Source organism: Syngnathus leptorhynchus, chromosome 6, assembly GCF_054491065.1.
Source record: "Syngnathus leptorhynchus isolate UIUO chromosome 6, UIUO_Slep, whole genome shotgun sequence".
Classification (NCBI taxonomy): Eukaryota; Metazoa; Chordata; class Actinopteri; order Syngnathiformes; family Syngnathidae; genus Syngnathus; species Syngnathus leptorhynchus.
This window is the reverse complement of record NC_141200.1, coordinates 4,214,793-4,239,319: the sequence shown is the minus strand read 5'-3', so window position 1 is coordinate 4,239,319 and position 24,527 is coordinate 4,214,793. Positions and strand designations below refer to the sequence as shown.

At 41.1% G+C, this 24,527-nt stretch overlaps 3 protein-coding genes and 1 non-coding gene across 9 annotated transcripts; 3 read left to right on the top strand and 1 right to left on the bottom strand.

The window, feature by feature from the left end:
* The first annotated feature begins 239 nt into the window (after positions 1-239).
* slc28a1 (solute carrier family 28 member 1) lies at positions 240-6,970 on the top strand. Of its 5 annotated transcripts, none has more exons than XM_085913811.1 (18): positions 240-344; positions 1,388-1,452; positions 1,516-1,592; positions 2,102-2,193; positions 2,330-2,519; positions 2,580-2,721; positions 2,975-3,088; positions 3,664-3,738; positions 3,826-3,906; positions 3,992-4,072; positions 4,182-4,307; positions 4,381-4,511; positions 4,575-4,743; positions 4,820-5,017; positions 5,118-5,199; positions 5,284-5,382; positions 5,465-5,570; positions 5,633-6,970. In XM_085913811.1, the coding sequence occupies exons 2-18, from the start codon at positions 1,447-1,449 to the stop codon at positions 5,751-5,753; spliced, it is 1,890 nt and encodes a 629-aa protein (XP_085769937.1). In that variant the 5' UTR covers positions 240-344; positions 1,388-1,446; the 3' UTR covers positions 5,754-6,970. The 5 variants fall into 5 exon arrangements, with proteins under 5 accessions (XP_085769937.1, XP_085769936.1, XP_085769938.1 ...); XM_085913810.1 differs by having other exon boundaries at positions 313-406; XM_085913812.1 differs by lacking the exon at positions 240-344 and adding an exon at positions 755-806.
* On the bottom strand, positions 6,287-17,475 carry alpk3a (alpha-kinase 3a). The gene is made up of 14 exons (XM_085913814.1): positions 17,297-17,475; positions 16,752-17,042; positions 16,017-16,138; positions 15,837-15,954; positions 14,491-15,757; positions 10,239-13,041; positions 9,989-10,136; positions 9,386-9,513; positions 9,265-9,300; positions 8,822-9,096; positions 8,655-8,743; positions 8,365-8,582; positions 7,935-7,983; positions 6,287-7,846 (listed from the first exon to the last, which is right to left on the bottom strand). The coding sequence occupies exons 2-14, from the start codon at positions 16,889-16,891 to the stop codon at positions 7,504-7,506; spliced, it is 5,736 nt and encodes a 1,911-aa protein (XP_085769940.1). The 5' UTR covers positions 16,892-17,042; positions 17,297-17,475; the 3' UTR covers positions 6,287-7,503.
* malt3 (MALT paracaspase 3) lies at positions 16,868-24,113 on the top strand. 2 transcript variants are annotated; one of them, XM_085913807.1, is made up of 15 exons: positions 16,868-18,221; positions 18,397-18,487; positions 18,583-18,719; positions 19,042-19,180; positions 19,274-19,455; positions 19,613-19,709; positions 20,112-20,147; positions 20,245-20,448; positions 21,016-21,193; positions 21,271-21,345; positions 21,419-21,546; positions 22,267-22,416; positions 22,761-22,915; positions 23,405-23,521; positions 23,609-24,113. In XM_085913807.1, the coding sequence occupies exons 2-15, from the start codon at positions 18,400-18,402 to the stop codon at positions 23,921-23,923; spliced, it is 2,001 nt and encodes a 666-aa protein (XP_085769933.1). In that variant the 5' UTR covers positions 16,868-18,221; positions 18,397-18,399; the 3' UTR covers positions 23,924-24,113. The 2 variants fall into 2 exon arrangements, with proteins under 2 accessions (XP_085769933.1, XP_085769932.1); XM_085913806.1 differs by lacking the exon at positions 16,868-18,221 and having other exon boundaries at positions 18,460-18,487.
* A 267-nt stretch (positions 24,114-24,380) lies between these two features.
* Positions 24,381-24,452, top strand: trnah-gug (transfer RNA histidin (anticodon GUG)). The gene has a single exon. It is a non-coding gene; the product is annotated as a tRNA-His (tRNA).
* The last annotated feature ends 75 nt before the right edge of the window (positions 24,453-24,527 follow it).

Genomic DNA, 24,527 nt, shown 5'->3' with positions numbered 1-24,527 from the left:
GGTTTGGTCACGTGATGTTCACAACTTGACTTCCAATTTAAAATCATACCCAGATCAAAATTTGCCTCATTTAAGTATGTGATGAGAATGGCAGGGATGGGCAACTTAAATGACGGAGGGTATGGAGAAAAGTCTACCAACTGCACACTGCTCTTTTCAGTTGTTTGGTATTGATGGTGACATAACATTGTCATATACAAAAAATGTCCTACTTACAGTTATATTTTGAACCTGTACAGTGATCATCTTCACTGAATCCGCCTGGACCATGGACCAGCACCGTTTTACAATGGGTGTGACAAGATGACATTTGCAGGAAGATGACTAAAGTTCAGCCACTGAAAGTAATCATCAGTCATCCATGTAGTAAATATAGCTCCAGATTGCACTTGATTACATCTAATGGGTGAGATTTATGTGAATGATATCTGATTAGAGAAGTCAATGCTTTTATGTCATAAACACTTGGAAGACATTAACCCCCCAACATACAATAAATGCTGGAATTTTCCCTCCAAAACAAATTTGTACTTTTATTGCATTTTGCCTCATTCATTTTTGTGCCATTACAAGAGCAATTTCTATATCGGAGAAAATATTCTTAATATCAAAAATATTAAAAGATCACTGTTATATTTCAGGTGTAATGATATTGTACCAATTTTCTTTTTTTTAAATGTATGCTTGGTTCTACCGCTGCACAATTTTGATGAACGCACAATTCTTGCCTCATTGTGTTTACAGTACTCTCCTTTTTCCCTGGGATTACATTCCGAAAAGAACCCGTGATAAGTGAAATCAGTGAAGTAAAACCTCTTTTTTCCCCCCCATTATTATACATATATAACATTGAAACCAAAGAACAAAACTTGTTTTTAGGCCCAAACATTTGTTTAACAAAGAGAAGCAAACACTTCCTTCTCGATAAATACCGTAAAATACGAATTTTAATCACAGACGATATAGTGCGCCTCTGAAGCCATAAGGCAATGCACTGTGAAAAAAAATCCGCGAAACAGTGACGCTGTGAATGGTGAACCGTGATATAACGAGGGATGTTTGTGTATCCCAGAAGGAGGAAGAGTATTTGAATATGAGGTCTATGAAAGTTGTTTATGACTTCATCCACGCCCCCCTAGTGCTGATGAGAGCAGTACTTAACGTGTCTCTCTCAGTTAATGATAGATGTTTGGTGGCGTCTGAGTCGAAGAGCACACACAATGAGTAAGCCATTAGCTTCGCTTTCCCATCCACCTGTTTGTTTTACTTGTGTCTTGTTATTCTACAAGTTTGGAGAAAAAAAATGTTGTTTTTTTAAAAGGAGGGTTTTATCACACGGCGGGCTTGCAATTGCATTTAGTTTGTCCTTTTTTTTCGTGTTTTGCAGAGGATACAAATGATTTTAAACTCAAGAATGGAAACGGAGTGTACAACCATGGCTTTGAAATGGAGGTATGTTATATTTAGGAGAATTGAAAAAGATGATTTTGTTCTTATTGAAGAAAATGTTCTCAGGAGGGTATCACGGTTGATACGAGCTACGCCGCAGAGCAAACGGAGCAGTCGAGAAAGGGTGTCAAGTCGTATTTGAGGTGCGTGGTTCATTTTTGGTGCAGCACGTTGTGGTTTTGTATTGCTCTTCCTTTGTTATTCACAGAAATATATTTGTAAACAATCTGTTTAAATGCATTTGAATGCGCTACTTCCATAAAGTTAGTGATAAAGCACGATGCAGAGGATTGTTTACTAATTCAAATTGAACCACGAAATTTATGATTTTTTTTGTTATGTACTAATTAATTAAACACTGGTGAATTTTTCTATTAAGTTTCTTGTGACAAAATAGCAAGTTGTGTAAAATGTACGGAATTATTCAACACTGGTAGTTTCTGGTATGTCAATGTATTCGATCATTTCTGTATTTTTTTGGAGAGAAAAAAAAAAAACATAGTTCAAGGCATGTGCATTTTTTTACAGCCTGAAATGTCACCCTGAAACGAAATATGCTTAACTTTTTATGTGTCTGTGTGACTAAAATTAAATCTACAGAATGGTAAGAAAGTGGTCAATTAATGCTAATCGGATTTCTTCTGCTCTTTAGACAAATAGCCAAGCCGATAAATGCTGCTGAGGATTACGTGAGAAATCACTCCAAAATCTTCAAGTATACATTGCTGGGCATACTCGGAGCAGGTAGTGTTCTCAAACTTGAAATATAAGTACCTACCATGATAGAAATGTACTTTTCACCTAAAGTGTCAGATTTCTCCGCATTTATTACAAACTCGAATGTGTGTCTTTTTAATGGATTCTTTTATTTGCTCTGTAGGTTATTTGGCCTTCTTCATTACGGCCTGCATTTTGGATTTCCAGCGGGCCCTCGCCTTGGTGATCATCACCTCTTTGTTTGTTGTGTCCAAGTCGTATGACCTTGTGAAGAAGTATAAGGGAGAGAGCATCAGTCGGTGTTTTAAACCTGTGGTGCGATGCTTCAAATCCAATTTAAGATGGATGAAATGGTAAGTGGATCTCAGAATAGCTGGGCCGGGAGTCCAATTGACGAGGCGTGTCTATTTCAGGGTCTTCATCGTCATTGCTGTCATCTTGCTGGCGCTGTGGCTCGTGTTCGACACCAGCCAGCGTCCCGAGCAGCTTATTTCCTTCGGAGGTGTGTGCATGTTCATCCTGCTCACGTTCCTGTGCTCGGCCCATAGGACAGCGGTGAGATTTTATTTTTCTGTACCGATGGATAATTACCATGGCGACCATTTCGAAATGGGCCTTATCTCCACGCTTATCTCTCTCGTGTTTTGCTGAGACTTTGGATATCGTTCGGCCTTGCGCGTGCATTACACCGAGCGTTTTGCTGTGTTGCTTCCTTGTAAAAACATGATGTTTTATGGGGACTTCCTGAAAGATAGCGCAAAACCACCTGTGCGATAAAAAAAAGACATGTTGTCTGTTCAACTTTTAGGTGTCTTGGCGGCCGGTGTTTTGGGGCCTCGGGTTGCAGTTCTGCATCGGACTTTTTATCATCAGAACCGAACCTGGACTCACGGCTTTCCGATGGCTCGGTCGACAAGTGCAGGTACGGTACATTACACTTTTAGGATTGTTGAGGTTTAAGAAAATTTGAGAACAAAAATGGTGCAGCAACAATGTAGACAGACACTACAACAATATCCACACACAATATCAGCTACATATTTTCCTCACTAGAAACACATTTTTCCTTATTAGAAAGATATCTTCAACCAAATATTGAAGAAGTACAAACCAATACTTCTTGTCTTGGTTTGTTGAAAATATAGCTGGGTCTTTTCAAGTAACCAATAAAAACAACTTTCCATTTGTCACCATTGAAATTAGCATTTCAAAACAGCATTTCTCCCCAGTTGGCTATTATTCATCAATGATTGCAGGCCTTATCTCATACACGATAACAACCAGTCTTCCATAACGGTCTTCATTACGTGCTGCTGTTCAACCTCAAGCTGGGGTCATGATGTTCTCATGCAGATATGTGTTTTGATAACTTCTTTTAGGGTTGAGTAGTTCCGCTCATAATCTTTATTGAGTTACTGTAATGTGTCCCAGGACTCAGTATTTTAAATGAGAAATTCCGGGGTTAGTAGAGAGTACTAATGTGTTTGTATATTTCAGATTTTCCTGGACTACACCAAAGCCGGTTCGTCGTTTGTTTTTGGAGATTTAGTCGACGGGATCTTTGCTTTCCAAGTCAGTGGCCGTCGGATGATGTGGAAAAAACACGTATTTAATTGATAACGTGAAATTAACACACGTCTCTACCGGCGTGTTCCTCAGGCCATGCCAATCGTTGTTTTCTTCAGCAGCGTCATGTCCGTGCTTTATTATCTGGGCTTAATGCAGTGGCTCATCCTGAAGGTAAACATTACAGGTCAACAAGGGTTAAGGGCAAAGTGCTTCCGCCTGAGTTCTAACTTTTTTTTTCTCTTTTTTTTTTCCCCAGATCTCATGGGTTATGCAGATAACGATGGGAACCTCTCCCACAGAAACCTTGAGTGTAGCCGGCAATATATTTATTGGCCAGGTAATCTGCTCTGTCATTTCACGGCATTAAGTGTTTTTATTTATTTATTTATTTTTTATTTTACAGTCAACCACCTAACTTCTTTTTTATTTTATTTTATGTACATCAGACAGAGGCACCGCTGCTGATTCGTCCCTATTTAAATGACATGACCAAATCTGAAATTCACGCTGTTATGACTGGTGGATTTGCCACAATTGCAGGCAGCGTCATGGGAGCCTTCATCTCATTCGGGGTAAATTGAAATCCCAAATAATATCCGCCAAGAAAGGACAAAGACTTTTTAAAGCTATCTCCACATGTTTTAGATCGATGCGTCCTCCTTGATATCAGCGTCAGTCATGGCTGCTCCCTGTGCGCTGGCCTTCTCCAAGCTGTCCTTCCCGGAGACGGAAGAAACCGCTTTCAAGTCGGAGGAGACGGTCAAAGTGGCTTGCGGGTGTGTACGCGTCAAGTAGCTCCGTCCGTTTCCTCGTGCTCCTTTAACTTGATCAATACTCAGAGAGGAGCGCAACCTCCTGGAGGCAGCCAGCAGCGGAGCGTCGGCTTCCATCGGTTTGGTCGCCAACATCGTCGCCAACCTCATCGCCTTCCTCGCCATCCTCGCTTTCATTAACGAAGCTCTGAGCTGGATGGGTGGCATGGTGGGATACCCCGACGTCACCTTTCAGGTACGCCACGCGGGATTGACGATCCACCGGATTATTAGGTACACCCGATAATGGGGTTTACCCGTTTTTGTTCCAGTTAATGTGCTCGTACGTTTTCATGCCCCTGGCCTTCATGATGGGAATCCCGTTCGACGAGAGTTTTACCGTCGCCGAGCTGATCGGCATTAAGTTTTTCCTCAACGAATTTGTGGCCTATGAGAAATTATCCACGCTGAAGACTAACAGACTCAACGGACTGGATGCAGTCATTGGCGGAGAAAGGCAGTGGATTTCGGTGAGTCCATGCATTTTATTAGGTACCGCACATTTTAAGCTTTTATTTCCTTTCCGGTCTGTTTTTTTTTTTATAAATGCAAAAAATCTTGTTCTTTCAGGTCCGATCGGAAATAATCTCCACCTACGCTCTGTGTGGCTTTGCCAATTTTAGTTCCCTTGGCATTATGATCGGTGGCCTCGGTGAGTAGTACCCCATCATCCGTCTTTTTTATTTTTAAATCATCGCACTGATGTTTGACACAGAGCATTTTCCTCTTACCAAAGCCTCTATATGCCCATCTAGAAGAGCTGATGTCTCGGCTCTGGTGTTCCGATCCTTAATCACGGCCACGTGCGTCTCGCTCGTCAACGCTTGCGTCGCAGGTAAGGTCGATGGTACATTTCAGCTTTTTGAGAAATCAGCCTTGTTCTTACTTTTTTTTTTTTTTTTTTTACTTCCTCCAAGGGATTCTATTCGTTCCTCAGTTGGACTGTGTGAAGTTGTTCAGTGAATCTGTTTTCAACGCCACAGATGTGAATGTGCAGACTTGTTGCATGGACCTCTTTGGAAGGTAGGCTTTGACTTTGGATCCAAGCCGAGAGCGAAACTGACTTGTGACTTTTTTTTTTCCAGTGCTGTCAACAACGGGAGCATCTCATTCGAGGGCTCGTGGAGCACGGTGAAAAACGCCACCGTGTATTTGGTCAAATGTTGCCAGTGCTGCGGTGTGTCTCAGGAAGCGCTTTGTTTGTAAAGGAAGATCTTTTATATCCTTTTGTAGCCATGTTTGTACAAATGTAAAGACTGCTGGGAAAAGCAGAAGATATTTTCTTAAGTTTACCTTCTGGAATTCAATATGAGATTTGAGGTAACGTGATTGCGTCTTTTTACCCAATTAAGACTTTTTAAAAATCTTTCTGTATTGGCGCATGTTTAGGAAGGGAAGTGAATAGGAATCATTTCAAAAAGAATGTTTGGCACAAACATTAGAAATCAAACAACTACTGTTGTAAAGATTGATTTAGAAGTGTATTGCATACTGTAATATGTTTTAAAACAGGTGTATAGTATTCACTGTCATGTATTATATTGTAAATGAATTTAGAAGTTGAATTTTATAGCTTGTGGAATGTTAAAAAAAAAAACTTTAGGAAACCTTTAGTCATCCGCTGTTTGAGTGTAAATAGCAAAAAAAAAATTCAAGTCGTAATTTTTGAATGGATTATTATTCATAGGTATGCACAAAACGGCTGTATAGAATATCTTACTCAAAAACAAATGTTTTAGATTTTTATTAAAAATACAAAATATATTAGTTTGACATGATGTAACAATAAACGTACATTGCTCGGACCCATTTGGGCCAATTACAACTTTTTGACAAAGAGTGAAATACAGGAACTATCTGGTGCTCAGTATTTCCTTATTTTTCTTCCCATGCAGGTGAAAAAGTGAAATCAATATTTTAAGCCAGCTGCTGACTTGCAGTGACCATTAACCAAGAATCCATTACAGAAATTGATCATTCTGCTTGGAATTTTAATTTATGAACTAAAGTGGAAAAATATTAAATATCACTGTTGAAACCTGCATGCTGCCAACTTAAAAAAAAAAGAATCCAATCCAAGTAAATTGTACTTTGCATAGAGAGCGAAAACCTGAGTGTGCTCGATTACCTACTTTGCCCAACGCGTCCATCGGTCGGCTCCAGATAACGGCATAATGCTGAATCAGCAGCTTTTAGGTTACAGCTACCAATGTATGTTTGCGTGGCATAGAGCCGCATGGTTAAAATGGCAGAAATAATTACGTGACAAACAAAAAAAAAATCACTGAACATAATGATTATTTCTGTGCACACATATAACACTCACTTGGCACAATATGAGGTACTATGCCTGCACCTGAGAATATTTTATTTTACCATTTATTTTAACCATTAAACATTTGCACAAACTATTGACTGGTTTGAAATATCCATCACGTGTATAAATCTATAGATAATTATTAAACCAACACATCAACATGGCTCAAGAGATTGTGCAGGTGTACCTAATGAAGCGTCCAGTAGCCGACTTTTGTATTGAACAGCCCAAGCTCAGATTTGCTGTGCACTTTTTTTTTTTTTGCAAGTTGTGCTAAAAGTAAAAAAGGACACATTTGGCATCACAGATGAACATGCAGAGTGTTGGACAACTTTTTGTCACCAAACGAGGACATTTCAAACAAAAAGAGCCATCTCTCTTTCTATCTCTTCTTTTTCTATCAAAAAAAAAATCTCAAGATTACAGTCAAAGTTGATGGTACACTTGTCATTTGTACTGCCGAGAGTCCACACATGGAACTGATAAGACTCTTGAGGCACGTGTTTCTGATAATTCAGTAATGTAACGTCAACTCTAATGAGGCCCCGTGAGGAAGCGCACTTTCACTTCTGCACGTCTTTTTGTTTTGATAGCAACAAACGCCTATTCTATTAAAAAGGAAACATCTAAGACACTCCCCTACCTCATTTCAAGAGCGTCAGTCGTTTCCGCAGGCTTGAGTTTGCCGTCCGACTCGTTGTCCTCCGTTTCCTGGACTTTCCGGGTCACCTTTGGGCTTACGTTTGCCTTCCTGGCCATTTGGGGGCTGTGTCCTTTACGGTGCGGCTGCGGGCTGCCGGAGCCTGTTGACAACTTGCGGTTAAGCAAGGGACTCCTGGAGACCTTCACCTTGGTGCTCTGCTGCTGCTCCTGAGTTTTGAGCGGGCGCAGGCCGAGAAGTCCGCAGTAGTAGTTGCACTGGTGGACCGTTGGGAACTGTTCTAAAATTTCCGGAGAGCTTCGGTCTGTCAGGCCTTGGTAGCTGAAATACAGTGACCGGGCACTTTTATGGCATCCATCTTAGTAGCAAGCAACCCAAATCAACAGTGCGTTTTAAGTATAATACAAACCCTTTTGTCTTGGTCGCCACTCTAATATTCGTAATCTTTGTTTCAACACCTATAAAAAAAAATAAGGGCATCATATAATCAATTGTGTAATACATTTTTGCATGGGTTCATAGAACACTTTAAATTGTCTCCAGGTTAAAGTTCCTGTTTGTTTCTTTTTCAATCTACATCTTTATCTATACTATATGCTATAGAAAAATAAAAAAATAAAAATCTCCTTCACATCACTGGCGGAGCTAGAGGGGGGGGCTGCAGGGCCACTATCCCCCCCACCCCGAGATATTCTTGTTGACCAACTTCAGTTCTTTAGCCGTCCCAAATCCAATCATCAACATACTCTTTTTTTTAATATTTTTTTTTACCCAATCTTAGGTGAAAGTAACCCAATCTGCTAAAAATTCCCAGCTCCTTAGCGAGTAGCATTATTTACCTTCCATGCGGGTGATGAGTAAATTGCCATGCGTCCACTGATGAATCCAATGCTGGAAGGTGCTGCATTTCTGTTCCATCTCAGAGGCACTTTGCGTAACCAGGCAGCCTTTAGCATCCATCACACAGTACTTGAGGAAGATCTCCCCCAGGTCAACTTCCACCGTAGCGTACGGGACAGAGTTGGCGGGTCGATACATCAGGTATTGAGGGAGGACTCTGAGGGTCGATCATACAAAGTATTCTTACAAGAAATTATTCAGCAACTTATTCCAGCTAGTTGTGACTCACTCTAGTGAAGGTCCAAAGTTTTCGATGACTCTAGCTTCAGCTGCAAATATCTTACAATATTCTCGGATCATGTTCTGAATTTTGCATTCCTGGCAGGAAAAGTCAAATAAGAGCAATGTGAGCTTCATTCGAAGCAATTTAACTTCCAAACATTTTCTTTCACTTACTTGCTTTGTCATTTCGAGATTTCTTTCAATGAGGTTGTTATCCTGCTTGGTCCCGTAGGCGATTGGGTTAGGAACCTTGATGATACATGTACTGCCGGACTCATAGACGGGATTTAGACCGTAGATGACTTTCACTCTGCTGGCTTTATGGCCGCAACCCTCGCCGAGGTGCGCCATCTCGGTCATGATGCGGCCAAAATACTTGTCACCCCAGTTTCCGGAATTGGCCAGGCCTTTGGTGAACACCAGTGGTGTCATCTCGATCTCCTCTCCAACTAGAGAAATTATTACAAAGTGGAAATCATTAAGAAAGCAAGGCCAGAGTCTGGATTCGAACCTCAGACCTTTAAGGTCCGCCATGTAATTCCATCTATCCATTTCTATCTAGCTTAGTCAGAATCACAGATCGTGTCATTTGTATGTTATACCAAAACAATAGTTACCTTCCACATCATCTCTGAGAAGAATATCAGACAGAACTGTAAAACAAAAATGGAACAGTTCAAAAAAACCAATGACCTCATCGAGTAGATGTATGGTTGAAACTCTTAGGTTGCATCTTACTATCTACGCTGAGGAGGAAATCTGTGGTATCCGTGCCGTACTCGTTCTGGATGGTGCAACCGTACACGCCGCAGTCTTGGCTTGCGGCCAGAACGATAGCAAGCGCCACTTGAGTTTCATCCCCTGCACTTCAAGACAACGTGCATAAACATCAGTTGTAGAAACGGGGTCGGTGACCAACTGAGGACACAAGGTGGCGCTATAACACAGAAGGCTGTTATGTATGGCAACACGCTTCTGATACAGCTAGCTAAAGTGCGTAGATATATACACACACGCACATACACTTTTAATGCCCCCGGAGAAAGGAAAATTGTGTCATATTACAGTTCATGCGTCTCGCCAGTTTCCGTGTCACAGCTGTGAGGTCGACGGTCACACGAGCTGTAAATCCATGCACTGAGAATATGAGAATGACAGAAGGCCACGGGGTTCTCGCTGAGTATATTAATCCTTTTCCTAATCCTTGTAGAATTTTTTTTTTGTATCAGTACAGTTTTATGACCAGTCATGCTGTCCGTGTAGCCCCCAAATACTAACAGAGAGATGCCAACAACTTGGCTATGACGATCTGTGCGCGAGGTGGTAATGACGTCCATCTACCTTCTGTTAACTTCCAGTATTTCCTCTTCATCTCTGAACCATTTAATAGTGGAATCAGAAAGAACGTTGAAAAACTGGCACCATAACTTAAGGTGTCCCGAGGCATCTGGGAAAGGCTCCCCTCTGATCTTCCGGATGACCTGTGGAGCTGTTAGCATATGGAATGGAATCATCGTGTTAGCTTGCAAGCTAACATCCTAGGGCCTAGTAATAACAACTTGCAATTGCCCTGAATGAACAAAGTTCTTACCTTTCAGTGGGTCCAACTTCTTTTCAGCAACTTTTTCTTCAGCTTTAGTCGGTTCCTGTTTGGGCGGCTCCTCCACCACTTTGGGTACCTCCAGCGTGGCTTTCCTACGATTCATAAGCGGTGAGCGCCTCTCCATCGGAGGGGTGTTTTGTCCCACGGGAGCTTGGAGCAAAGCCGCTCTGCGAGCCTGACTGGGGGACAAGTAGGGGGTCTCCTTCTTTTGACCTTCAAGCGCAACAACCCCTACATCCACCTCCTCTTTGGGTTTCGGGATGAAGATTTTGCGGCGGGCTCCCGAGGCCAACTCCTCGGGAGTGGCGGATCGTATGAGTGAAAGACTGTCCCTTCGTTTCAATCTCGGGCTACTTTCGCAGGACAACGACGATGTGGGCGTTAAAGATATCGGGGTTGAGCCGCCGCTCGTGTCTTCATCCGCCTTGTCGCTTTGACGGTCATCCAGTGTGATCACGGGGACCGTCATCCCAGCATCACTTTCCAGCTCTGCGGCGACTTTGGACATATATTTACGGATACTGCCGGGACTGAGGGATGGGTGGGTTGGGGGTTTGTGTGTGAGTCTCTCAACAGGGGCTTTGGTTCTGAGGAAGTCCTCAATGGTTACAGAAGTATCAATTTTAGCCTGTTTTAAGGGTTTCGCCTTCAGTATTTCAAGGAAACTATTGTCCTCTGTGGTTTTACTTACTGGATGGTTGCTATCATTCTTCTTCTGTTGTGCAGTTTCATTTGGTAAAGAAGAATAACCTCTGTTAACCTCTATTAACCTTTGTTCTGATGTTTCTTGAGTTTTTTCACCCAGTCCTGTGGTGGTGCCAAGCTGTGTGACCACCAAAGTTTCAGTTTCTCTCCACTCACTAGCATCGGGCTTCCTCAGTTCACTCTCATTCTCGTGACAAGTGACAGATATTGGCGGTACCACAAAGAAAGGCACATTCGACATTTCTAAAGGCTGCAGAGAATCGGGAACATGATCCTCCTTGTCATCGCTGCATGAAATATTTATTTGGGGAATAGTTGCGGAGTCGACCTGCTGACTACATTTCACGCTAGCCGCCTCCCGCGCAATTATTTCTGTCTTGCCGTCTAACTGCTCGAGATCCTTCGTAACATCCGAGGCTGATGGCTTATCATGATCCAGAGCTTTCTGATTTGTTAACAAACCAGAGGAATCAACAATATCTCGGCCGATAGCTTGCGGTTTTAAGTGTTTTTCTAAAATACTTGGCTCTGATTCTAGCTTTTTGAGTGCTAGCATAGTTAGCGGTAGAGTAAAGTGCTTGGCTTGAGGCTCTGTTATTTCAACCCTTGGGACAGCAACGTGTTCTGTTGTGTTTCTATCGGACCTAGGTTCTTTAACATCTGACCCGAGTGGAACTTTTTCTGACAGACTTTGCCGTTTTACGGTACGATCTTTAGGCACCATGTTTGAATTTTCTCCCAAAAGACTTATTTTAGCTTCCTTATTATCTTTCTTATCTGCAACTATCTTGACTGACTCCTTGTTTGGCTCATTTACTACCGCTGGTGGTTTTCTTTCTATTTCTGAAACGTTGTTGTTCGTTTCATTAGGTGGCACTTGGTCTTTAAGATTGCTGAGATTTTCTTTTCTATCTGTAAGTGGAGCATCAGTGACTCCTTTCTTTCTCTCACCTTCGAATTCCTGGCTTCTTACACTCTGTAGCACTCTCTGATTTGGGTTTTCTTTGGTTTCTTCTGTGAAAGCAGTTGTGCATTCAGACCACATTTTTAGGTCAACCACCTTGGGGGATTCACCTGGCCGAAATTCAACATTCATTTCCTGAGTCAGCGGAACACTTTTGGTGTCCTGTTTTGAGTGATCGCTCTGTGAACTGCTTGCTTCCATATCAGAGACAAGCGTCAGATTGACTGCTTTGATTTTCACCGTCTCTTCCAGCAAAGGTGTTGTTAGTACAGTATTTATATCAGGGCGGGGTAGATGTATTCGTTTTTTATCAGTACTGGAAGACTTGTTTATCTCTTTGTGAGGTTTGTTCACTCTCTGTATCGGTTGAGTTATTACAGCCACCTTGGTTTTGTTGGTATCATGATGTGGTTCTTCCTTGAATTTCTCTTCAGTCCCCACAGATAATTTCTTGGTATGATAGTTCATGTCAGATCTACCCACCTTTGGTGAAGACTGAGTAATTACAGCCACCTTGGGTTTTATATCCGCACGAGGTTCTTCCTTTAATTTCTCTTCAGTTCCCACACAGAATTTCTTGGTAGGGTAGGTCGAATCTTTGTCAGGTATTTCTTTTTCTGACAAAGGCGATGTTAATAGAGACATCTTGGTTTTGTTGATATTGGGTTGGGGTAGCTCCTTGAATTTTTCTTCTGTTCCCACATATAATTTCTTGGGAGGGTAGTTGACCTCTTTGTCGGGTTTACCCTTTTCCAGCATAGATGGTGTTAATCCAGCCAACTCGGGTTTGTTTATATTTTGATGAGGTGGATCTTTTATTGTCACTTTATTTTCCAAACATAATTTCTTGGGAGGTTTGTTCACCTCTTTGTCAGGTTTATTGTCTTTAGCCATTTTTTCAACACTCGTGACTGTAGCTGGGATAACACTGGGAGGCGGAGCTTGGTTATCAACGTTGGTCGATGGAAGGAAACTTTGGCTGTGCGGAAAACGAGGCTTATCGTCTTTTGTCGCAGACGCGGGGTGACTAGGTTGTGGTAAAGTTACCGGGCTATCTAGATCTTGCTGGTGTGAGAGAACCATATCCCCACTTGAGACCACCCCAGTTCGTTTGTCTTCAGCCTAAAGGAAATCAAACACACCCTTTTAGTGCAATAAATTCAACTCATTGATTTTAAATGTACATGAATACATAACCTTAAAAATACTATGTAAAATTTCAGGGTTTACGCATGTTCGAAAAGAAGAAAAACAACAACAAGGACAAGTGTATGTTGTTGCAACTAGTGCAACAAGTGTATGTTGCACTAGTTGGGGTTTCCCCCTCGCTGCTTAAATGTGCCGTTCACACCCTTCCAATATATTCATAAGGCTATACAAACTCCATGTAGATTCATGATAATGTACTTAAAAAAAAAAAAAGCTAGCACTTTCGACAGAAGGGAAGTGGTGGCATATTCAGACTAAAAATAAAACCTTGGCTTTGGAAATTGAGTGTAAACACAGCAATTGATTACGCTAAGATCATGTGAGCAAACAAAGATAAGGGATTAGACTTCCTCCACTCACTCAGCAGTGAGGTTTTCTATTAACTGTCACCAAAACAAACGTACAGTTGGGTCCACTTTGAACCCGATGACTTCAGTTCCTCTTCCCACGTGTCACATGTCAATAGCTGTCAGCGCTCTTGTAAACATTAGAGCCTAGCATTCTCTGCTAATAGTTTTCAGATATTATAATTTGTGCTCCCCCATCACTTAATATAGCTATTAAAATCATTTGAAATCAAATGCGGGTTATCAAAAATAATTAGATCCAATGACCTGTATACACGCATGCTCAAATGCGAGGTCAGCCATTAAAAGCCAAATACCCGTTGCTATGCTAGCAGCAATGACATGGATCATGGCTCCCTATTCTTAGCAAATGCTAACCAATTCTGATTAGAGAAACATCGCCTTCCTCTTGTCTACACGAGGGTTTATTTTTGGTCTTTGGGGTAGCGAGGTATTTGCAAAATGTGACAAGACGCTCCTTCTCCTGCTGAGACCTGCCACAAAAGTCACTCGACTAGCCCTCAGACACGTTGTACAAAGCCTCCGCGTAACGTGAGAACGGCCGTTGACGTTCAGGTCTCAGCAAGCCTTCTGACGCACTCTTGTCTCACTCATTGGCCGGCCTATCTTACAGTGAGCCGTGAAGATACACAACATCCCCCACCCCCACATCTAGTGATCTACTTTTATGGTTCCTCATTTCTTTGACGTGTTTGATTTGCGCCTGCTTGGTGATGCCAGAGCGGCAAAAAGCTGTTTCCGTTGGGCAGGCTGAGTCATTGCCACAGCTATTAGGATTGTCTGACTGACACACCTCCATGTAAATTCTTTTGCTTCTAGAACTTGTTTTGCTGTTGTTTTTAATCACCAGCCAAAGTTGAAAATCAATTTCATAGTTAAGGAGTTCCCTCCTCCGGGCCTCGAATGCATTCACTATCTTGTCGGGCAAATGCAATCTAAAAATAACTCTCAAGTCAAGTGGCAACCAGCTGCTTTTCAAGACCTCGGTACATACCTCTGTAAGAACTTGAAGAGCGGACAATGGTGTTTGTTGGCCTGGATTGCTGATCTTTTCACCTGCTGATACCTCCATGTTCTCCACCAGAACCGCAGCCTCCTGATTACTTAGTCCACGAGGCTCTTTTGGGCTCCCGAGGGGTAATTCAATCGTTGTTGACTTTCCAGTTTCAACTTTATTTCCTTCTGCCTTGGAGAGTTTATTTGACAGTTGGTTTACATCCACAGATTTTGGAGGCTCAGTTTCCATCGGTCCAACTTGGTCCGTGTGAGCTTTGTCCATCTCCGCCCGATGCTTCTTGGATAGTCGATATGACGGCGGTGTTTGTGATTGTGTCGGTTTAGGTTGGACGGATTTAGGAAGGTGGTCATGTTCCTTCTCTTTGTTTTCAATGTTTTCATGAGAATCCTTCTTACCCTTCCCAAAGAGAAAATCTTTGACCGTGTGCAACATGGAGGAGATGGTTGACTGAACGTTATGATGCTCGTGATCCTTCAGAGTCTTTCTGTGATGTTTCGGGTGCTCTGTCAAATATAACGCTTCTTTCTCCCTTTCTGAGACTAAATCTTGTTCTTTCTCTTCTTTCTCGACTTGTAACTTCTCAAGTCTTCCTTCGTTCTCTATCCTGGCATTTTCCATACATACGTCCATCTCTTGTGGATTTTCCAGTTGAGATGGGTTGTCGCCTTCTTCGGCGGTTTGTTTGTGAGTTTCGGATAAAAATTGTGCCAGACTGATTCCACCGTCGTAGCAGTTTACACCTCCGTTTGCTATCGTGAGACCTCTGCTGCTGTTGCTGCCGTTTGCGGCGGTGTTAACGCCGCCATCCACGCCGTTGGTAATCTTTAGTTTCTTTTTGGCCACCAGTTCCTCAAGGGCCGGTATGTCCTTCTCCAGACTTTTGTCCAAAGGTATTGCAGAGGCTATTTCTTTGACGTCATTGGCAGTAGAGCGCAGCTGCGCCACAAATTCAGGCTCATTAATCGCCTGGCCCGGTTCTGCTGGCGGAACTGGACGTTTTCTCGGAGGTGCCTCTGGACTAACACGTGGTCCTTCTGTCGGAATATTGTCTCTGACCCCCTTCTTGTTCTGTTCTTCCAAGTCTTTACGCTTCTTCTCAGCTTTTTGCTTCAGCTTGGCGAAGAATCTCTGGTGGATCTTAAACTCACTCATGGTACCCACTTCCAATACCCCCGAGCAGGAGACGATACCTTTGCTATTGCTGGCTGACACCTGATAGATAGCCGCGTCATCCAATGTGCAACTGAAAAAAGGAAATACTTATTAAATAAATCGGCGGTCATTTAAAAATACTTCTCATTTGATAGTTGTGCGTCACATACTTGTAAATATGCAGGGTATGTGTTTTCCCATTTTTGTGGATCTCATACTTTGGCAGTCCGCAATAACGGTCCATTTCCATATCATCTTTATACCATTTCAATTCTGGAGCTGGATAACCTTTAATAAATAAGCAGTTCAGAAAATATTTGGACATATGAAGATTTTCAAATTGGACGTACCTGATACAACACAAGTGAACTTCACGTTACAGTTCTCCGACACAGCCTTTGACTTTAAGGTGGTTTCGAAGCACGGTTGCACGTCCTCGGTAAGCTGAGCCATAACGGTGCACAACGTACTCCTACAAGGAAGCAAAAAACAAACAAAAAAAGTTTTTACTCTTGTAACACATCAGAGGCCTCCTCACACTGGTGCAGCACATTCCCTTTTCTTTAAAGGAAATTTGTTAATGGACATTTCTGGTAGTGGAGAGAGTTGGACACAGAGATTTTTTTGGGGGGGGACACCCAGGAAAACAGAAATAGCAAACGCAACATTAAAAACTGATGTTGGTCACTGAGACTTAATGCAAGGCTGGACAAAACTCGACATTAGCTGTTAAGACTCATGTTGGTTTCATTCTTGGGGTACACCAGATTGTGTGGTTAAGATGTTAGTTTGGATTGACGTTTGAAAAATATGGATATTACCTCGTTGGCCTGTAGTGAGAATACCTTGAATAGCTAGTTAGAGAGGAGGCAAATGCAAGGTTGTTAATGAATAACTGAGAGTTTTATAATGAACTCATTGATACAAAGTAGGCATTTGATGTCTCCCCTCTTCAACCAAATAAATTTGCATTGTTCTGGTTGGTTTTATTTTGTGTTAATTTGTATGGAGATGCTTTTTATCTTTACCACGATACAAAATATCACTTTCAATATGAAAAATGTGTGTGGATTCAAAATGCCTACCTGTTTTCTGGTCTAACATTTGAGAGATAATTATTGCGAGTTTCACTACGGCCATTTGAAGAGCTGCTTTCCTCTTCACCAAAGCTGCTGGTTCGCCCATTGGCAGAAAAAGAGCGAGTCATTGGCCTCCTGGACGTCATTGTGCCCTGAAGTAATTCACCAAAAATGCAAAATCCACTTATCTTTAACCACCTCTAAAAAAATGGGTAGAAAAAAAAATCTTGAGTCACGTCCTCAAGTTGGTCACTGCCTGGGATTGTTGTTGAATTTTTGTTATTCATAGAAAAGCCCCTAAAAATGAAAAAGACAGTCAATTTACCGGATCACAATTTCATGGTTGAATTAAATGAATGATTGTTCATACACTGCTCAATCCATGCTTGTCCTTTCTGACTAGGCAAAGTACTCGCATTGGAAGTAGTTAAAAATAGTTTGAGCTATCAAGTTGTAATCAAAGTCAAGCACAAAACAACTTTTCTGAAATTGACATACTCAATTCCAAGTGTCGGCGTCCAAACACACACACAATGAACGTTCCGACTTACCTTTGTAATATTGCCTGAGTTTCTTTGGAGCTTGTGTCTGTGAAGAAAACTTCTGGTCTGGATCTTCCTATCATAGGCGCGCATGTGTTGCCAGCAAGACCCTATTTTTAGCGGGCCCACAAATAGGTGCAAGAGCACATCAGATTTTCCAAAACTGCACTCAACAATCAAGTGTTGTGAACAGGTAACAATAAGTGATGTTGTGGAAGAGAGTTTGCAGTCAGATGTTGCTCAAGACTGTATGCCAACATTGAAAACATGTTTATTGGAGAGAAGGCTCAGGATAAATGTGGGTGGCCAATGATGTAAGTTGCACCCGTGTTTTGCAAGACATGTCATGCAGCTTGAATTTCATATCAATGAGACAAACAAAAAAAAAAAACACATGTTGAATTTTAAGCACAACTCATTGGCTTTGAATTAGAGAATTACACATTCGGCTATTTTATGGTACACAAAGGCGGCACTTTTATCAATTTTACAATGTAGCATGTTTATTTATTTAAAGCTCTCAGTCAACAAACAGTGAATGTATTCGATAATAAAACATGCAATTTTATAGTTTTATTGCTTATCTCCGGGTGTTAGGAGAACTGGAAATGAATTTACCGTCATATAAAAAAATGTGTCTCCCTATGCTTTTTTTTTCATGCAGTATAATTTTTAAACGTTGGCTCTTTTTACTGTTGACATGTATTTAGATTTGTTGCATGTTGGTTGGTTGGTTAAGATTAAAACAAAAGTTAAACGTCAACTAAAGGCAAACAAATTGTTTTGTCTACAATTGACTGCGTTTTTAAAACAGGCGTTACGGTATAGTTCCTGTTCCAGGAAAGAGGGGAGGGTTTATTTGCAAAGATTTAAGTCATGAATTTGATGAGAAAGGAACAATCTCTGGCAGCTACTGGTACGGTGCTCATGGCAAGTATGTAACTAATCACCATTATTTTTATTAGTTAAAAAAAAACTTTTAAAAAGACTTTTTTCACAGCCTGTCATTGCCGCAGAAGCGCGCGGATAGCTCAAACTTTATTTTTTTTCTTTCTTTAACATTATTGAAACATAATGTGCGTTTAACAATGTGACTTATCTCATTGCAGTAAATGCCGAAGCCGAAGGAAAAATATAATCGATGGAAAGAAGGAAATGCACCGAATGATTACTTCCATCCCCGTCCTATGATGATCGGAGGTGCGCCGCTGTTTTTATAATGGACACCGACTATGAGTTGCAATCACGCGTTCGTCGTGATGATAAACAAGTGGTGGATTGTTGCCTTGTTCCAGACATTGTCATAGAGCGCCAGCCTGTTTCTGTTTGTGTGCCTGCGAACTACAAGGTGACCCTGAGCGTCCGTGCTGAGGGTGCAGGCATCCTCAAGTACCAGTGGTTCACCAATGGTGATGATGGGGAAAACTACGAGGTAAAAAAAACAAACCCCAAAAAATATATATCTTCATTGTGCCGGATTTTTCCTGGCTATCTAGTACTAAAAAGCAATTTTCTTTAACCGGTTATTTGATCGCAGTGTGTCCAAATGTAAAATCAATTATAAAACTTGTGTGAATAAGTTTTTGCTTGAAATTTGGGTCAAAGGCGGATAAATGCCAGGTGATGCCACATGGCATTATTCTGTGATTTTAAAATTTCATCGCATCTCGATTGTCTGTGGTATCGGGATTTTTTTTTGCATCCGTGATGCATAAGAGAATTCTTAATGGATGTTTTTTTTTTTTTAATTAAAGGTGCACGGTGGAACACAGGCAGATCTGATCATCAACCCCGTTAGAACTCACTGCTATGTGTGCCGGGTGAATGATAACATTTATAATTGGGTGTTCAGTGAGTGGGTGAAAGTGAAAGTGCTGGACATTGATGCATCAGGTATGAATAGCTACATATTCCATATTGATCTCCAACTTTTTTTTTTCAAATCATGAAGATTTCTGTGTGGATGTTTCAACTTTTTCCCAACAGTGTCAGGTTTGCCGCGCCACTGGCAGGGGAATCCTCACATTGCTATCAACCCCAAACCCCAGACAGTCCAACTAGGTGCAAAAATCACACTCCGCTGCTCGGCATTTGGCAACCCGGCTCCACGTTACCAGTGGTACCGAAACGGACAGGCGCTATTAAAAAACACTACTGACACGCTGCAGGTAGGATGTTTGGCAAGTGCTAATATTATTTGTTTACCTTGTAAACTCGCTAACCGTGACGTTGATCTTAAAACATGAGTTAATATGTAACCCGATGTTCAATGTAGAGTATGACATCACGTTCAGGTTTGTAAATGAGCTATTGTGCTCCTTGTAGATTGAGCATGCTGAGGCCAAACATGAAGGAACATATCTGTGCTCAGTTTCTAACGTGCTGGAAGAAATATGGAGCCAACCCGTCCAAGTTGACATTGGTAAGTCACTGACAAAACATCTCGCCCCCCCCCCCCACCTTAGAAAAACAAACATTGCTGTACTTTTCTCAGAAACTTCCTTAGTTTCCCTTGAAAAGTTAATTTAAAAAAAATATTCATGTCTTCCCACTGACTTAAAAGTCAGCATTTTAGTTTCCATTATGCACAAGGTACTTTCCCCATTTTTACGGAATAAAAGGGAAGTTATCTGAATCCAAACGGTATTGTGTCTGAGTAGAAGAGCTTTAAAGTGAAACTACTTGCATTCTTTCTCCCTTTTGCTGTTTGTTGCAGTATGCGTGACAAATAGATTGCAACATCTTATGCAATCCCTCTTGACATAATCATTCAATGTTGTTGGAAAAAAGAAATCATGACACCTTTTCTGTTGTTTCCATCTAGTTCCAAATGACCGACTTCCTCAATCACCCACAAAAGGTAATTTTTTTTTATTTTTTTTTAGACAATTTCATTTTCAACCCTTTTCTATTTTCAGAATAATTAAACCTATATCTATTCTGATCATCCGTTTCAGCCGTTGATAAAGTTGCCCTTCTTATCGGCAACTTGAATTACTCCCACCACCCCGGTTTAATGGCCCCAATGATGGATGTCCACGAGTTGGCCAACCTCCTGCGGCAACTGGGATTCCGTGTGGTGTCCTTGTTGGATCTCACCAAGGTGGAGATGCTGGCTGCTGTGGAGACGTTTTTTGACCTTCTTCACAAAGGAGTTTACGGTAAAAAAAAAAATTTTTGTGCTCTATCTGTAATGCTCTAAAATACCACAAGATAGTGCCAAAACTCTAGATAATAGGAAAGTAGTAATTTGGTCAAGAACAAAAATACTTTCAGGATGGGGTGGAACTAACTTTAACCTGGGTTGTAAGTGGAGAGTACAATGCATTATTTTTCAAAACCAAATCATCTAAAAGTCATTTATTTGAATGGTAACATGAGAAAAGCTTGAATTTATCATAAGTGCTGTACGATTTAAAATAATATTGCGTACTTAATGTACACAAGTCAAGTCATATAGGAAGTTCAAAACATTTTTTGCAAGCTGTACTGTAATCCAAAACCTAGCGCGTGTTTACATGGAAATCATTTTTGCTCCTCGGAAGATGTACTGACTATTATTTCCTGTAGGGTGTCGCTTGTCTTTCTCATATTACATTTAATCTCTTGATGACACATAGCACACTTTTTTTTTTTTGTTTACCTCCGTCTCGCTCCGGTTTCCTCAGCACGTGTTTTCACTTGACGCTGCTATTGAGCAATGTATACGATGGCGAACCCCTTTACAGGCCTTTTCTACTATGCTGGCCATGGATACGAGAGTGCTGGGAGAAATTACTTGGTGCCTGTGGATGCTCCACGACCGTATCAAACTGGAAATTGTGTGTGCGTGCAGCGCATCATGCTACAAATGCAGGAACGACACACTGCGCTGAATGTTATCCTGTTGGATACCTGCCGCAAATGGTTTGTTACTAGCTTTAGCATTTTCCGAGAATTACCGTCGATTATTTCAGGCTTTTCTAAACGGACATTTCTTGTAGGTACAACCAGCAACGCATACCGTCGGAAATTATGCCACAGCAGCCGAAGGGAAATACCGTGTATGGTTATGGAACGTATGTACATTTACAATTTGAAATATTTTCTTCCACAATTAGGTTTTTATAAGGAACCCATCTCGTTTTCCAGGTGTGAAGATGCCGAAGCGTTTGAAGTCCAGGATGGAGGAAGAAGTACGGGAATCTTCACCAAATACTTGAACAAGCACATTCTTCAAGCAGAAAAAGTTACACACATCTTAGAGAGGGCGTCAGAGGGTGAGTATGTCAAAGAAAGCCCAAAAAAAACACAAAAAAAAACTTGCACAACGACGAGGTTGTTTGTAAATAGACTTATTTTCCTGAAGGCGTTGGCTGAACCACAGACAGATTTCATCATCATTTTCACACTTTTTCTGTCTGCCTCTTCACTTGTAACTTCATTTTTGAAGATACTTTTAACACGCGACCTCATTCTCTGGAAATTCACACTGTTGGCGCGAGAACAGCAAGAAACCTGAGAGCCGCTCAGAGCAAGGCAGCTGTTTGGCCTTTCGGATACTCTCGCCGTTTCCCTTTGCTCTCGCTCTCACGGGTTCACTTGAAAATTAGCTGTGACTAGAACAGGGAGATTATTTTTAATCATTGTATGGAATTACTGCCAGGTTGATTTTTATTGCCTGAGATAAATATGAAAGCGATGTGTTGTTTTTTTTTTTCCCTTCCTCATTCCTCATCTAGTCTTTAAGTGTCGTGTGTTTACTCAGTCGCCTCAGCAAATTCCCCCGAGTTCCTCAAAGTCAACCATGTGTATCACGTGAATATTTCACAAACCAGCTTTGAAGTAACCAAATGACATGCTTGAGGAGATTACGAGAGCTCTTGTGGTTAATATTTAGGTGTTGGTTTAAATAACAACTTGTACTGTTCTGATTTAATCGACTGTAAACCAATGAAAACATTTGACCCGTTTCCCCCTTTTTTTTTTTTTAATATTAGATTTAGGCAGAGACCCTTTGATCACAGGCAAGCAGGCTGTGGAAATCAAGCACACCCTAAATGAACCTCGGTCACTTGCTGATCCGGTTCAGACGGCGGGCCACACAAGGGAGCTACAGCTGAGAGATTTTTGCTGGCGACAAGCAAATGGTGCGTCACATTTTTTTCTTTTTTTTCTTATCCTAGATTCAATTTCAGCTTCAGTCAGAGCGAATGTTGCTCACACCTCCTACACATTCAGCATGTGACATTCTATTTAAAAACATCCAGAAAGTACTTCCTTATAATTAAGCAACATTGTGAATTAGTTCTCTTTTGTTTGGTGTTCATGGCTACTATATAAATGAAAGCTGTTTATAACCCCTCATAAGTTCCTCAAATATACTGAAGGTAATTTTATTTTCAGAGACTTACGTGTTAAAGAGTCTGTTGACAGATGGATTGATCTTAAATATTGTTGGATTATAAGCATTTTATGTTTCTTATGCTTTCAGAACTACCAAGGAAAAGGCGGCTGATGTTTCTTTGTGAAGTAGAAGTGGAAGTTAGCTTCTCAGCCTTGTTCTCAAATGTCATCGTGGCTTTTGGAGTTATTAAAACCACCGGCCCCAAAACGGACAACTGCACTATCACACTGAGTAGCATACCTGTAAATATTTTTTTCCCCCCCCTTCTTAATATTGTGATCTGAATCAATCTGCCAAATAAGTCACTTCCACACAATCACAGGCAATACACTAAGTTAAAAAAAAACAAGAACAACAGAAAAAAAAAGTTTCATTTGTAATCTATTAGTCATGATGTGATACCAAGTTTTATCAGCATTATCAATTCCACGTTGCTCACCATTGATGTCAAGTTTCCATTAGAAAAGAGAAATGACCAGTCACCCACGTTCCGCAAGTATGAGGAAGTCCTACCCATATATGGACATTGACTTTCTGCCTCACTAAAACCACATAAACACAAAGCAGGAAGGCGTTGAAAGTTTCATTTTACCTCTCAATTTGAGAAAACTTTTAATATGATATACTGCCATCTAGTGGGAGATTACAATATTAGGCAATCGCGTTCACTCTACTGACAAAAATATTTTGCTTTTTAGCAAACTACTTCACCTTATTATGTTTTATTTCAGGCAATGGAAGAACTTTATTCTGGGCCTGGAAGGTTTGAGGAGACGGACTCCATGCTATTTGACAAAAATGTTAATCCAGATTGTACTCTGAGAGTGTGTGGACTTCAAAAGCTTAAGGTGTGTGTGTGTGCTCATTATTATTGTCAGATTAGAGGTTCAAAACACAAGTTTAACATTATTATTATTTTTTTTGCCCTTGGTTAGGAATCGCTGGTCATTAGGATGGATCTACACTATACTCACACGGAGAGTAGACAGCGTCTCACAGAGAGCCAACGGGTGGACATCGGAAAACCTTTGGTAGCGTCCTGTAAATTGTACGAGACGATTCATACGTCACACAGGAAACAAGAGGTTGCTTCTGCCCAGAGCATCGGCAACATTTTACACAGCAAGCAAGCACGGAAACAGAATCAGCCTTTTACCAGGAAGGCCGAGTGTGGTGCTCTGGTGGCGCCCTTCAGATGCAATGAACCTGAGGAGAATGATGAGACTGAACTCCAAGATGTTAGAGTTTAGACTTGTTTATATTTGATGACTACGTGAATGGTGATGAATGAATGCAGTTTTTGTGTCGTATGTAATTAGTCTCCAATCATCCAACACTGAACATCAATATTTAGCCTACTCTAAGTTAGCATTGTTCATTTTTACAAGTGGTAAGCTGGCTAGCCACATATGTGTCTAATAAAGACATTTATTTATCCAACTAATTGTCTGTATTTTATTGTCAATGGGTATTTGGGTTATCTTTGGAACATTACAAAGGTTTGTTTTGTGTTCAGAGATTAATTTGAAAATCATTCAGTTTGCATCAAAGTAGTAGAACTTTAAACCTGTGCGAACACTTATAGTAGTGCATTTACGCGTTATAAGGCAAAGGCAAATACATTATAGGTCATTTAGGTCAATACGTGATTATGCTTTTAGAATATAAAGAAAAAAAGCCGGCCCGTCATTCAGTCCCGGTTAGCTCGCCGTGATCGTATAGTGGTTAGTACTCTGCGTTGTGGCCGCAGCAACCCCGGTTCGAATCCGGGTCACGGCAGTCGGGATTTCTTTTGAATTCAAATCTTACATTTTTCTTTTCTTTATTCCTCATGGAATAATGTTATGGACGCAT

What these genes read in the sequence shown, in the direction of transcription:
- slc28a1 (XM_085913809.1), top strand. Translation starts at nt 1,179, where the DNA reads ATGATAGATGTTTGGTGGCGTCTGAGTCGAAGAGCACACACAATGA. An exon ending in GCTCGGCCCATAGGACAGCG is followed by an intron (nt 2,722 to 2,974) that starts GTGAGATTTTAT and finishes TTCAACTTTTAG; the next exon opens with GTGTCTTGGCGGCCGGTGTT. An exon ending in TGCATGGACCTCTTTGGAAG is followed by an intron (nt 5,571 to 5,632) that starts GTAGGCTTTGAC and finishes TTTTTTTTCCAG; the next exon opens with TGCTGTCAACAACGGGAGCA.
- alpk3a (XM_085913814.1), bottom strand. Translation starts at nt 16,891, where the DNA reads ATGACGTCCAGGAGGCCAATGACTCGCTCTTTTTCTGCCAATGGGCGA. An exon ending in GTTCACTTGTGTTGTATCAG is followed by an intron (nt 15,955 to 16,016) that starts GTACGTCCAATT and finishes TATTTATTAAAG; the next exon opens with GTTATCCAGCTCCAGAATTG. An exon ending in ACTCATCACCCGCATGGAAG is followed by an intron (nt 7,984 to 8,364) that starts GTAAATAATGCT and finishes TTTTTTTTATAG; the next exon opens with GTGTTGAAACAAAGATTACG.
- malt3 (XM_085913807.1), top strand. Translation starts at nt 18,400, where the DNA reads ATGCCGAAGCCGAAGGAAAAATATAATCGATGGAAAGAAGGAAATGCA. An exon ending in ATGATGGGGAAAACTACGAG is followed by an intron (nt 18,720 to 19,041) that starts GTAAAAAAAACA and finishes TTTTAATTAAAG; the next exon opens with GTGCACGGTGGAACACAGGC. An exon ending in ACCGTGTATGGTTATGGAAC is followed by an intron (nt 21,346 to 21,418) that starts GTATGTACATTT and finishes CTCGTTTTCCAG; the next exon opens with GTGTGAAGATGCCGAAGCGT.